General features: G+C 39.8%; 1 protein-coding gene across 1 annotated transcript; it reads right to left on the bottom strand.

Annotated features, from left to right (window-relative positions):
• Window positions 1-2800: 2800 nt before the first annotated feature.
• On the bottom strand, window positions 2801-10228 carry tmem170b (transmembrane protein 170B). The gene is made up of 2 exons (XM_034892314.1): window positions 9651-10228; window positions 2801-3057 (listed from the first exon to the last, which is right to left on the bottom strand). Exons 1-2 carry the CDS (start codon window positions 9826-9828, stop codon window positions 2816-2818), a joined length of 420 nt encoding a protein of 139 aa, XP_034748205.1. The 5' UTR covers window positions 9829-10228; the 3' UTR covers window positions 2801-2815.
• Window positions 10229-13269: the final 3041 nt, after the last annotated feature.

The following is a 13269-nucleotide window of genomic DNA, read 5'->3' as shown; positions in this document are numbered from 1 at the left end:
GGGGGACGACACATCACCAGCGTTAATACACACAGCGAGTAAACAGACGGACAAACACAGCTGACTGTCACAGCCTGTCACCATTACTGCTGATTGTCCATTCACAATAAGGGCAAACACGTCTGTCCTCATCTTTTCATCGTCCCGCCGGGAGTCAAGTATTCTGCACGAAAATCATTTTTGTGTGCGAATATTTATTAAGTTATTAAAAGATGGTTAAAGCGTTCATGCGACCACGTTATTCAATTCACAACCGCATACTGTGTTCATGCTTAGCCTCACAAAATGCTGTTTGGGCCATCGTCATGGAAACAGACAGTGACAAGTGGAACTTTTTTAATGAATCTAATACCAGGACTAAAACAGAGTGGACTGATTTTGGTCCAAAATTGAACAAACCGAGAGATTAAGTTAGATTCAAAAGCCTTACAGTTAGTTATACTATCAGCAATTTTAGTTAAAACTGTTATTATTATTATTATTATTATTATATATTTCTGTCTGTTTTTTTTGTCTGGGCTTTTGAAGCTGGATTTAGGAATATTTAAAGCAAAAAGTTGTAATCTGTTTCCTTGAGTTATTTTTTCAGTTATCTTCTTTTTCATTGTCAAATATACATACATGTAAGATTAAATCATATTATATATAAAAATAAAGGCCTAAAAAAGCCATTGAAGACTAGGGTCGCACAACGTTGACAAAATGTGATTCTGCGATATTGATTATGAATATTACAATATCAATATTAATTTCAACGTTTTTAAACATATGTTAAATTACATACATTGTTACGGGAAAACGCATCATCACAATATTCATAGATAGATTTATAACAATATAGTGCAGAATGAGACTAATATATGGCTCTGTAGTGCAGCTGGACCACAGGTCAGTCGGGAATGGAAAATAGTCAGACTCCACACTCTGCCTGCAGCGCCTTTAATAAAAGGTACTGGATAGCTACCTGGGAGAAATAGGTGCGGGACCGGATTTGGTACTGTTTGTCTAGTTTATTCAAAAGAAACTTGAGGCCTTTTTATCCACCAGGTAGATTGGCATTATAGCTTTGGCCAAATAATACATCATAGCATTGGTCATTTCAGTACGTCTCTTCAAGATCTTGTCGTACTTTCTGCCCCAAGCAAAAACACTAGTATCATGCACTCATGATTTGTTTCGTTTTGTTGTCTCTATCTATTTCTTCATTTACACTGTCACTCTGTCAAAATATGCACACACGTCACGTGGTAGGCGCCATAGGATCTGTCACGTAGTGGACCCGTGCGCTGACGTGCACTAACATGTACAAGTGGCACGGTAACTAGCCAATGAAACAGGATCATCATGACGTTTCAAGCAGGCTCTAAAATCAAACACAACTAAGCCACACAGTCAACGTATGGAACACATCATTCCACAAAATAAACAAAATTTTGCATACTTATTGTGACACTTTCAATATAATATTATGCAACGTGATATTACGACTTAGTCGATATATCATGCACCCCCAGCGAAGACCTCTCTAATTAACCTATATAATCCATTACACTGACAAATTTGAAACATAATAAAAACAGTCTTGTGTTACCACTGTGTCAATTAAATCTGATCAAAACACACCCGCACAGATTATCAGAAACCAAGTGCCTGGGGGCTTTAAAGGTTGATGTTTTCTCTCTCTAACACTACGTGACCTTTCCTTTCTTTCTGCTCGGCTGCTGCTTTTGCTCTGCCACACTTTGACTTTGAGCCAGGATGGTGTACACATGGAGGGTGAGACTGAGGGGTGTGTGTGCTCACAGTCAATAGTCTGCGCTCCCTGATTGCCACACATTAATAATACAATGTCTTTCTATTTTAGGGGCCAGCTTGCATCTATGATGAAGAGATTCATACAGTTGAGCCCTGGAGAGCGCCTGCCCTACGCTCAGATAGATGTTGGTCTATTTACACATCCTGTCATCACACTCTCTTACAGAGAGTGGAATGTAATAAAAACACAAAGCAAGGCTTAAATAATATCTAGTGTGTCTCGTAACAGTACAAATAAAAAGGCTACGGGAAAGTGGACAAAATACATGGTAAAGCTAGAACTGGGATACATGTTTATCTTTGTTTAACATTTATTATGTTTGATTTTAATCTTGTGGATGCCCACATTTTTCAAAAATCACAGTGCGCAGCTGAGTAGTGTCCCAATGACGTGAAAACTGATCCCAGTGTATAAAATGGCTGGCGTGCCCCTTTAACGCCCCTGTCATTTCATGTTATATTATGATTGTGTGGTACATTAAGTATTAATAGAAATTAATTAAATTACCACAAATTAATTTGTCAGGGCCCCTGGGGGTGTCTGGGCCCACTTTGTAATCCAGCCTTGCAGATATCATGTTGGTATTAGTTTATAACATTTCTCATCACTAATGTAATGTTGTGACAGAGTTTAAAGACCAAGGCTACACTACTGCACTTGCATGCATGGGTGTACATACTGTACTTCGTAAATGCACCAATAGCCATCCTTAATTTATTATCCCATTTTTCTAAATCAAGACATTGAATCTCTCCAAGAACAACAAGATATTTGATTTTCGCAATATCACCCAGACATTGTTGAAGCTTCCTGTGCTGCATATACAAAAAGAAAGGTAAACGAGTAAATGCAAGAGTCTGAAATCTCTCTGTCAACTCCTGTCTTCCTCTGTTTGACACAGGAGTTAACACACAAACTCTCTGCCCCCCCCTCACTCTCTTTCCTTCTCTTCCATCTCCTGGCTTCTTCTGCCTGACTGGATGCTGAAGGCTGTTGAGGTCAGTCTATAAATAGGATTAGCCCAAAAAATAAAAAAAATAAAAGAAATGGTTGAGTATAACTGGACTTACTGGTGATGACACCTCCGGAGAGGGAGGCCAGGAAACCCACGCTGACCAGCACCAGGGTGATGAGGCGGCCCGTCTTGTGGCGCTGCAGCATGACCAACATGAGCAGCCCCACCGCCCCGTAGACAAAGAGGGAGGAGAAGAGACACCACAGGAACACCCAGTACCACATCTCTGATGGGGGGAGACAAAACTCATCAGATACAGCCTCAACACATACAACTACAATAACAAAAATGTGTGTTTCCCAGACAGAACAGATGAGCGATTTGATACCTTAGACCCAGACGTCCCAGAAGTCCATCAGTGATACATTTAAACTTTAAGAAATGCTGAAATTATCAGTCAAATACCAGTGGTGGAATGTAACTAAGTTAATTTACTAAACTACTGTAAGTATTTATTAAATTTAAATGTTGAGGGACGTTACATGTTGTGCTATACTTCTACTCCACTACAAAAGAGAAAAGTCTTTGTTACAAACTGCGGCTGTGGATTTTTAAGATGTGGAATGTAGCCAGGATGGAATATTCTAATCAAAGTTGCTTTAGGGGAAATGTAGGATCCAGTTCTTGTGAAGCTTGGCCAATAGGGACTAAAAGTCAGGATATCCTGACCTCTGCTGCTTAGATTTTGACCATTCCTTTTCCAATCTGTCTCTTTCAGTCCCCTAACTTTATGGCAAGTACAACAGTAAATAACTGTTTTGCCCCCTTAAGTAAAAATAATGATGAGTAAAGGAATGATCCTGAAGGTTTTCCTTCACATTGAAGAATAGGATACATATTCCTACCCTGGATAGGTAAAGATAAAATGTCCTTGTCATGCAAATTCAAAGATGTCATCTCTCGGATTGAATGCTATCCTTCTGCGTAGGACACTGGGAGATTTCCAGATACATTTTTACAGATTTACACATAACACACCTTGTTTGAGAGCATATTCCATCTAGAGTACATTTCAGCATGCACAGATAGAGAATCACACGTCTGTGAGGGAGGATTTCAATTTACATCCACCACAATCTAAGTCTGGGCTCATCGAGGAGGCAGCCAACCATGGTAATGGACCCGAGGTCGTGATGTGTAAACCGCTCCGAGTAAGATTTCACATGAGCAGCAGGGAGCTACAGTAAGCAGTAAATGAAAAGTCTCGCCAGAAACAATAGCCAACAGTTGCCTTTTGTGAATGTATTCAGCTGGACTGTAAATGAACAATTCTACATTTGCAATTCTTGCTCAATAGCAAAATTAACAAATGCTAAAAATGTCCAATTCCCAAACTGCCAACAATCACCTAATCATCCATATCGGCTCCATAACACGCAAGTGTTACTGCTGAGAAAACATCTCACTGTGCTACCTTAATAACTGATTTCATAAGAAAATAAATCTGTATAGCTCGACCAAATCAGAGGTCATGCCCATTCAAAACCTCTCTCATCCTCTTCCTTCTTGTCCCTCTTTCTTTCTATTTAACAAACCAGCTTTACATAAAGAGCCCTGGCCTGATTGCACTTCGCCAGCAAGGGGCCTCACTTTGAACCACTGGCACCGCGGAAGCAAGGACAAGCCAGCTGGCCATAGATTATTCTAGAAGAGAAGATGTCGATTTATGAAGTAGAATAACCAATCCAGACAACAGTAATGGTGTGTGAAGAACCCCAAGTCTGTTTTGTTTGGATGACAGGATATTAACAGGAAATGTGACATTGCTGTGTGGTGTATACACCTGAAGACCCAATCTCTATTACAAAGTACTTTTCCAGCCCAGAGGTAGCTCTGTAGCATAGCCATCTAACCTAGTTATTCCCCAGTCGACTGAGCGCCTACATCTATTTATTGATCTGGTAATCAGCTGTTGAACTGGGCGGAGAGAGACGTGACAGCACAGTATCAAAACGGCTCTTTGTCCTGCAAGACTGGGCATGACAAATCACGCTGCTGCATCGCTGCTGTCTTTCTCCAACCATCACCTTCCATCGAGGCAGGAGAGGAGGGAGATGTCTGGGATTTAACGCAGGATATACTTGTCAGAGAAATGTGTTTTTTCATTCTGCTAATTATGCCTCCTCCCATCCTCGGCTACTCCATTCTCCCGCCCTTGACCTGGAAATCGATCGACGTCCACGATCATCGAGGATGTCCCAATCGTTTAAATGTGTCTTCGAAGAGATGAGGCTCACAAACTAGCTTGTGCAACGTTCAGGTCATCTCGTTTAGAGACGTGCCTCCAATACTGCCAAAAACGCTGGAATTGTCATAGGGGAGTACTGGAGTTCATCACATAATTAAGCCCTAAAAAAAAACTTTTTTAAAGTAGTTTATTTATGTTCTTTTTCCGTTATAACTGACTGTCAAACTTTTGTTTAATCTGAGATAGACCATCAACAAAAATAAAAAATCATATCACATATATACAAGGATAGTAGTATACAGTTGTTAAAACTTAAAAAATAAAATATATGACACACTGGTATGGGAACAGTACTCGGTATCGGCCGATATGCAAGTTCAGTTATCAGAATCGGTATCGGCATCTCTAGTATCGTTCAGATGGTGAGTGTAAGCAGCCGAGTGGGAAATTATGTTTACGTCAGTCTCCAACTTGTAAACTTGAGTCAGACATATCAGGAATTTCTTAAAGCTGCCATGTCTCCCACTTGGTGAAAAGGACTACAGAGGGATCAACAAACAAAGCTGTTACATTAAAACAAAATCCAATATCAACACTAACACATTTAACATAGTTTGCTTGTATCTGGTTTCCTTGTTAACAAACTGCTACAAATATGTTACACTGAGCCACGTGGGCACAACGTACCAGAGAGACCCAACCTGCTCCATTAGCATTTCCTCATCAGGTCCCGGTTGTACAGGCCGCAAGGCCGGACATCTGTCGCCCAACTTAAGCCTCAACGGATTAACAAAATGCTCAACGTGAGAGCAACGTAGGGGCACAGAACGCAAGCCGTGTCCCACAAACCCAACTCTGTCATGTCCCGTGTCCAGCACCACCAGCACCCTGAGTAGTGACTTAAGTGCAATAATAAGATACTTCTTACTTGACTTTTTTCATACTATGCTATTCATATCCATCTACTCCGCTTCATTTTGGAGACAAATATTGCACTTTTTACTGCAAAACACTTAACTGACAGCTATAGCTACTAGATACTTTTCAAATTAAAATTTCACATCCATACACATTTGATAAGCTTATAAATTGCACTGTCAAAGAATAACCCGGTGGTTCCCAATGTTTTTGGATGTTAACCCTCGGCAGCCAAAAACATTGTCACATTTCAGATGTTTAAGAGTTTTGAGCAGATCCACCATTGAGAGATTTGCCCTCTAAACTTCTCAGATGGTTGGATTTACATTCTGTTTGAAGCTCAAAGAGGTTGAATTACCTAAACTTTTACCAAAAAAAAGTGAATATGTTTACTTCCCCCAGTAATCATCTTATTCCTCCTCGGATTTATCTTATTTCCTTTAGAGGAGACCTGACCCCTAGACTCGGAACCCCTGGACATCTGTTTATACAGTGAAAGCTAGCTTCTTGACCAGCTACAACAATGCATTAATGCATCAGTATTAACAATCTAATTATGTCAAATATTATAATCAATTAGTCACAGGTGCCATTTTTCTGAAGAACAAGTACTTTAACTTTTCATAAAGAACATTCTGCCGATTACTCTTTTGCTATGTTTTGAATGCAGGACCTTTTCTTGTAATGGAGTATTAATACATCATAATATTGGTACTTTTACTTAAGTAAGTGAGCGGTACACTTCCTCCATTATGGCTGAGCACAACCCTTGACGGGCTTAAAATACAGTAAAATCTGTTGTTGGTGGATAAATTGGTAGCAAGTCACCTGTCATACTGGCCGCTATAACATTTAAAACATTAAAATAATTAACGGGATTCTTGTTGCACTTCTTGATGAATTACAAGCTTGATGTGATCATGATTTAAATTAACAAGTAGAGAGAGAAAGGGTGAAATGGGGGAAAATGTTTCAGTGAAAAAACATGGCTCGTTATTTACTCCGACTGATAAAATTACTCTTGGCAAGTCATTTGTTTTCAGTTTAGCAGATGCTGGAAGCTGAGCTGAACATTTAATTTCAGCGGACAGCAATGCAGGTGGTCACAGCTACAAAATAGCACCTATGGGGTGGGAGATGTGCTTGTGCTTTGTCATGTTTAGAGAACCAAAAACAGTCACGGCACAGCATTAACTTCTACAAATCCTCAAAAACAGAACAAGGTCTTTGTCCACACGGCAGCTTTAGAGCTCGCCTGTCAACAGTGAATCATAAAAAAGCAGGGGACCATGCTTTTTGGTCGCTTTATAAGATGTCAGAGTTTCTGCATGAGCACACAGGCCGCTGCAGAACATGAACAAGTCAAAGTGGCAGGACTGCAGGAGTTCATCCATCGGGAGGAAGAGTGATGGATTTGTCCTGGTAGAGGGAGACAGAGAGAGGTGAGATGTAGCCGGCTCGTACTGATAAAGCTAAAATTGTCTTTATCCCAAACACTGCACAGTGGATCCAGTATAGTCCCAGCTCAGGACAAAAGGTCTGCTGTCAGGATCCCTTAGTTTTGGACCTCCTTGCTTGAAAATCTGAGGCTTACAGAATCACGAACATCTTTTAAATCAATTTTTTTTAAAGCCTTTCATTAATGTTAGCCCAATGTTTGTTTATTTTACATATTTTAATTCATTCTCTTTATTTTTATTTGCTGTATGGTGTTAGTTTGTTCTAATGTAATGTTTTTTTCCCAATGTAAGGCACTTTGTAGCTGTTTGTAGCTGTTTATTGACGTACAGACATTATATATCTCCTGCTGACCCTAATTTTACTTTTATCCAATCAAGCTTTTTAATAAATTAATAAATACATAAATAAAGACTATGGACTATCCAACTCGACAAGGAAATTGTCTCTGGAAAGAGAGAGTTTGAGCTATTTTATTTTAACTTTTTTCAACACAGTTGCATTCACCTGCAGTAAAAATCTCAGATGGATATTTTAAAACCTGGGAACATAAACTACAACTAGTTCAGCATGTTATCTAGCCATGTAGAAGATTTTCATAACTTGGGTGAACCAACCTATTGAAAGCTGACTTTATAGAAATATAAAGCTTGCAAATAAAAGTCTGTTCTCTACACAATACCATACCTGTTTGCAAACCATGAAGCAGACTATGTTCCTTTTATGGTTTGCTGAAGTGAAACTGCTGCAAGCACACAAATCATAAACAGGAAACCTATTTGTTTAAGCGACTCCCTGGGGCCGTAAAGAAAGGGCAAAGGTGTCGACAGTTACCAACAGTTTAAGGAGTGTATTGCTCTTGTTGTTTAGAGCTCACACACTCCCCCGCATCTCATGTCTCAGAAGGTAGTTTTACACCTGGTTGGTGATTCGGGGTTGAGGGGGAATCAGGTTTTGGGCTCCAGCTGCTCACTGAAGTCCAGCTCCTCACAGCTTTTCTACTCGCTGCTGCAACTCTGCTTCCGCAAACTTGTACATGCGCTGCGTCTTCCTGCCGAGTCAGCATCATTAACTGCTTTATTCATTCTTGATGTGTTTCTCAACACAGGATGTTAGCTGCATTTCATAAGATGGGTTTGTGCCTACTCGTCTATGACCACATGTCCACCTCAGTTGCATCCTCCCTTTGCAGGGAGGAATTCAAGAATGTCTATAATCTTGTGTTTATGAAACAGAGCAGTCCTGTTCTTCCTGTATACGTCACCTCTTTCCCCTTCATACATTTAGCAGTGAGAAAATAATAATCAAAAATGTTTTGAACAGATAGTGGCGGAAATTTTGTTCTTGTTGAGGAAGTTCTGCCTGCCTGTAGAGGAAGAGATAAAATGCCCACATATGGCTTTTCTTGTTCCTACTTTCTTTTTTTAAATTTCATGTGGACTTGAGTGTGACTGTATTTCAATACCCCATACTGTCTCTTTCTCTCTAAGCTCCTTATCATAGATCCTTAAGAAACGGTGTGGATCATCATCTTTACCTGAGAAAGAATATCTACTGTCAATCGTGCCCATGTGTAAATGAGCTCGCAAAATTGTTTCCTTTTTGTGGTGTGCATCATTGATGATAACAACTCTGAATGATCCCCTTACTATCATCTGTATCATGATAATCCAACCATGTTTGCAGCTTATTAATGCCAATATTTTAAAGCTTTTATCACCTGACCCTACCATTCAAAAGCACATTAAAAAAGCATTTTGACTCAACCTCTATTTCTGGAGTCCAGACCATCCCAGACAGATGCCCAGAGTTGATGATGCTTCCTCTTATTACCCCTTGATTACTGGACTGCAAGACAAAGGGAGAAGGAGAAGGGAGGAAGGGAGGGAGGAGGGCTACACTTCATTTACTACACAGTGAAGGCGTATTCACGCAGAAGAAAGATTAATTAGCTGCATGGTGTGATTACTTTCATGTCATCCACTTACTCCGCACCCGTGGACAGAGGAGTGGCATTTTTATTGTGGTCCAGCCAGTCGCTGGTTGTGGAGAAGGGTGCAGATGCATCCCCCTGCACGGGAACAGCTGGCTATGCCTTTTCTGCTCACTAAGCATGTGAGGTGAAAATATCACACATGTAGGATTATTCTGCTTTAAATGGACGCGCTAAAATGCCGGCATAGGAGACACAACTATACTTGCGTGAACAGCTGAACACATGAAAACAGAAATACGACACCTTTCATTCCGCATACCTGTGAAGTGCTGCAGCGTCGTGCCTTGCACCCAAAGGCTCAGCACTTGCTGCACCGACAGATTAACAGAATAATCCCTGCTTGTTGTCATGTTTCTGCCGCCGCCGCTACCGCTGCCACCGCCCGGGTTCGCACTCCTCTTTATCAAATAGCTGTACTTGGCTTTAGACGAAGGCATGGAGGAGACCGGGGTGGCATGGGATGAGGCGGCTCTCCCCGGAGCGGCTCGCCTCTACCGGTGCCTCTGCTTCGGTTTGACGTCCGTTTCCGCTCCGGGAAGGGAAGAGCCGCTGGCTGGTCGGTTCATCCTCAATGGTATAGGTGTGGAGGCCATGATGAGGATGGCAGCGGGAGCGCAGGCAGGCAGACGGACGGTCAGCTCGTCCTACATCGGCTAGCCCGGTTCCATAACCCTTAAAGGGCCAGTCGCCTGCTTTGTAAAGGGGTGGTTACCGTTTACGTGGACACATCTTCGGCTTACTGACGTTGCTTCATGAATGGGAAACAAAAGAGAGGACATGACAGAAAATGTGCGTAACGTTAGTCGCTTGAATAGCGGTAGAATATCACGTAGCAACGTAATCACGGCACATTGATTAGCCTTAGGCTATTAATCAAATATGAATTATCGTTGTAAGCCTACACGTGGTCGTTACTAGCTAAAGATGACATCTTCATTCATTTGATTCTTCTACCCTACACATAGACTGTATAAAGTAGTATGTTTATATGGTTTTACTTCAACAGTTAGCAAGCTAGCTAGATAGCTGATGATCAGCCAAACAATGTGGTTGCTAAGCGACAAACAAGAAACTATGCATGGATAATTCATTTGCACAGGTGGCACAAGCTTTTCCAATTAGAACTGAGGAGCACAACTGTGGGCTACATACATATGAGGCTATATTTGTGTGTAGGCTACATAAATATATATGTAGTGTGTTTATTGATTTGTCATTACGAAAAATTCCACACCTAATTCAAATGACGTGAAGCCCCAGCTACCAGGGCGTTGGCCATGAGGACGAATGGATGCAGGAGCTCTCCGTGGTGCTGATTGGTTCACCCCATAACGCCTGATATAATAATAAATAATGTGATAGGATGGATCTGAGCACGGCACAGAGTAATGGTGATTCTTAGTTGCAGGTTTTAGGGGGGGAATACTAATAACCAAAGGTGTAAGCCTAAATATTGACGTAAATCCAACATTTCAAACTGGATTCCAGTAAACCTCACAGGCGCGCATATTTGACCTCAAAAAACACTGAGAATTGGCTTGCTCTGTCTGCCCCAGTAGGGTTTAGACAGAATATAAAACAGATAAAAGCTATTTTAAATAGTGTGGAGCTTCACACTTATGTGACATCTTTTTCTCACACGGTTGAGTGTCAGAAGGAAAATTGAAAAGTTGCATGTGGGAAGGAGGGAACCTGAGTGTTATGTAGACACTGAATGTTCTGGAACATTTCTCTGAGGGGTTCAGTATTTTAAGAAGTGTCCCAGTTCAGAGGTATGAGGGCGAAGAAACGTCTGACATTTGACATCTTTTGCGTCTGTAGAATTTTCACTAAATGCAAAGGTTAAAGTGGATTTTAATAGGCTGCTGGATCACATGGGAATTAATGCACACTCACCCTATTCATCTCCCTATAAATTTAGATAAGAGAGGCAAAACCATTTATATTTTTCTTACAGGACAGATAGCCATTGACTTCCATCTTTCTTTTAGTTTACATATACATATATATGTATACATATGTATTTATATATACACATATACACATATATATATATACACATATATATATACACATATACACATATATATATACACATATATATATATACACATATATATATATATATATATATATATATATATATATATATATATATATATATATATATATATATATATATAAATTATTATTATATTTAAATGGGCTAAAACATTCAAAATCACCAGTAGGATTCTTTAAGTGCAAAACAATCCTATGGAAATGTTTTCACCAGAAAGTAAAATCAAAACTGGTGAATATGCTTTCTTCTCCTGTCGATATCCAGTTGCATCAAAACCTCTTTTTAATATCCTGTCATGTAATATGACTAGTCTGAGGAAAATGTTCAGGCAAGATGTTGAAGATGAAAATGTTACTTTTTACTTTAAACTTAAAAGCATTGATTGTTGGCAAGCATCTCTCCGTGTGATCATTAGTGAAGCCTGCTAGTCACTTACTGTACCATACAATGGACATCATCGTTCCTTGCATATTTGAATTCAATTATAAATAATAATTTTTACTGTTGATTGAGCCCCAGTGGGGAAACTCCAATTTACTAATTTGTTAGAAATCACTACATATAGGCTAGAAATACACACACGTGCTCAGGACCTGTTCATGCACAGATGGAGAGATGTCAGAGTGACTGAGCTGCCAGCTGGACCAGCGCCCTGAGTGACTGGGGAAGTTCAGTGCCTTGCTCAAGAGCACCTAGCAGTGCCCAGGAGATGAACTGGCAGTTATCAACCCACACTCCGTACTTTGGTTCGTACTGGGACTTGAACCCTCCAGTTCCCAACCCAACTCCCTAGTGACTGAGCTCATGCCCCCCCCTAATTACTTCTCCCTAGTAGTTTGTTTTCACATACATCACACATAATAAAGGAGCAAGGGAAGCATTCTTATGTAATTCCTGCTTTGTATTTTATGGCCAGCATGGATTTACATGCACTATTCTCTGTGAAACACAACAAAAGAAAAAAGATTTGCTGCCTCACTCTGTGATACACTGACAGCTGGTCAGACAAGACAGCAAAGAGTCATTGAGGGCAATGCTTGGTTTGCAAAGCAAATGTCAACCTTTGTTTCCTGTAAAAGCTGGACTTTTAGAACAGAATCCACCAACAATGCACCACCCTGTCCACCATGAAATTCTTTAGAAAGCCTTTTTACAGAGAAAGTTTCACCCAGAGAGCGTTCACATGAGTCCATATTCAGAGGTTAGAATATTTTGTTTGCAAAACTTTTTGACAGTTTGATCAAAACAGGTCAACTTCAAATCATTAAATAAAAAACATTCATCAAATCTGGAAAAGGTATTGTGTCATGATGTCAAATTACAGGTTGTAATTATCTGCGTAGGACATACAATCAGTGCTTCAAAATAAAAGTTTATGCAGGGCATCAGTCCAAAAAAACAACACACATAACAAAAGTTAAAACAAAGTGTGGTTTTTAGATTAAAAACGTGTATCAGCCTTTAAAAGTCGACACAAGTGTCAGCAATGAGGTAAACTTCATCTGTTATCATTTGGAGGGGATCTCATGTTGTTATGAACTCTACAGAAATGTAAACACATTCATTATGTTTTTATTGTCAAATAAAGGCTTATATCTTGAGTTTCAAAGTTATAGGACAAATATAGTTTGGTTTCAATGCAAAAAACAATTATATCCTTTGGTAGTTAAAAAAATAATCAAAAGTCAGGCTTGTAGGCAAAGTGAAGAACAACTATATTTACACTGTAACTCCTCTGATGAGCAATACAGAAAGTCATATAAACATACATATATATGTGTGTATATATATATATATATATATATATATATATATA

Source organism: Etheostoma cragini, chromosome 14, assembly GCF_013103735.1.
Source record: "Etheostoma cragini isolate CJK2018 chromosome 14, CSU_Ecrag_1.0, whole genome shotgun sequence".
In the NCBI taxonomy this organism is placed as follows: Eukaryota; Metazoa; Chordata; class Actinopteri; order Perciformes; family Percidae; genus Etheostoma; species Etheostoma cragini.
This window is presented reverse-complemented; position numbering and strand designations above follow the sequence as displayed.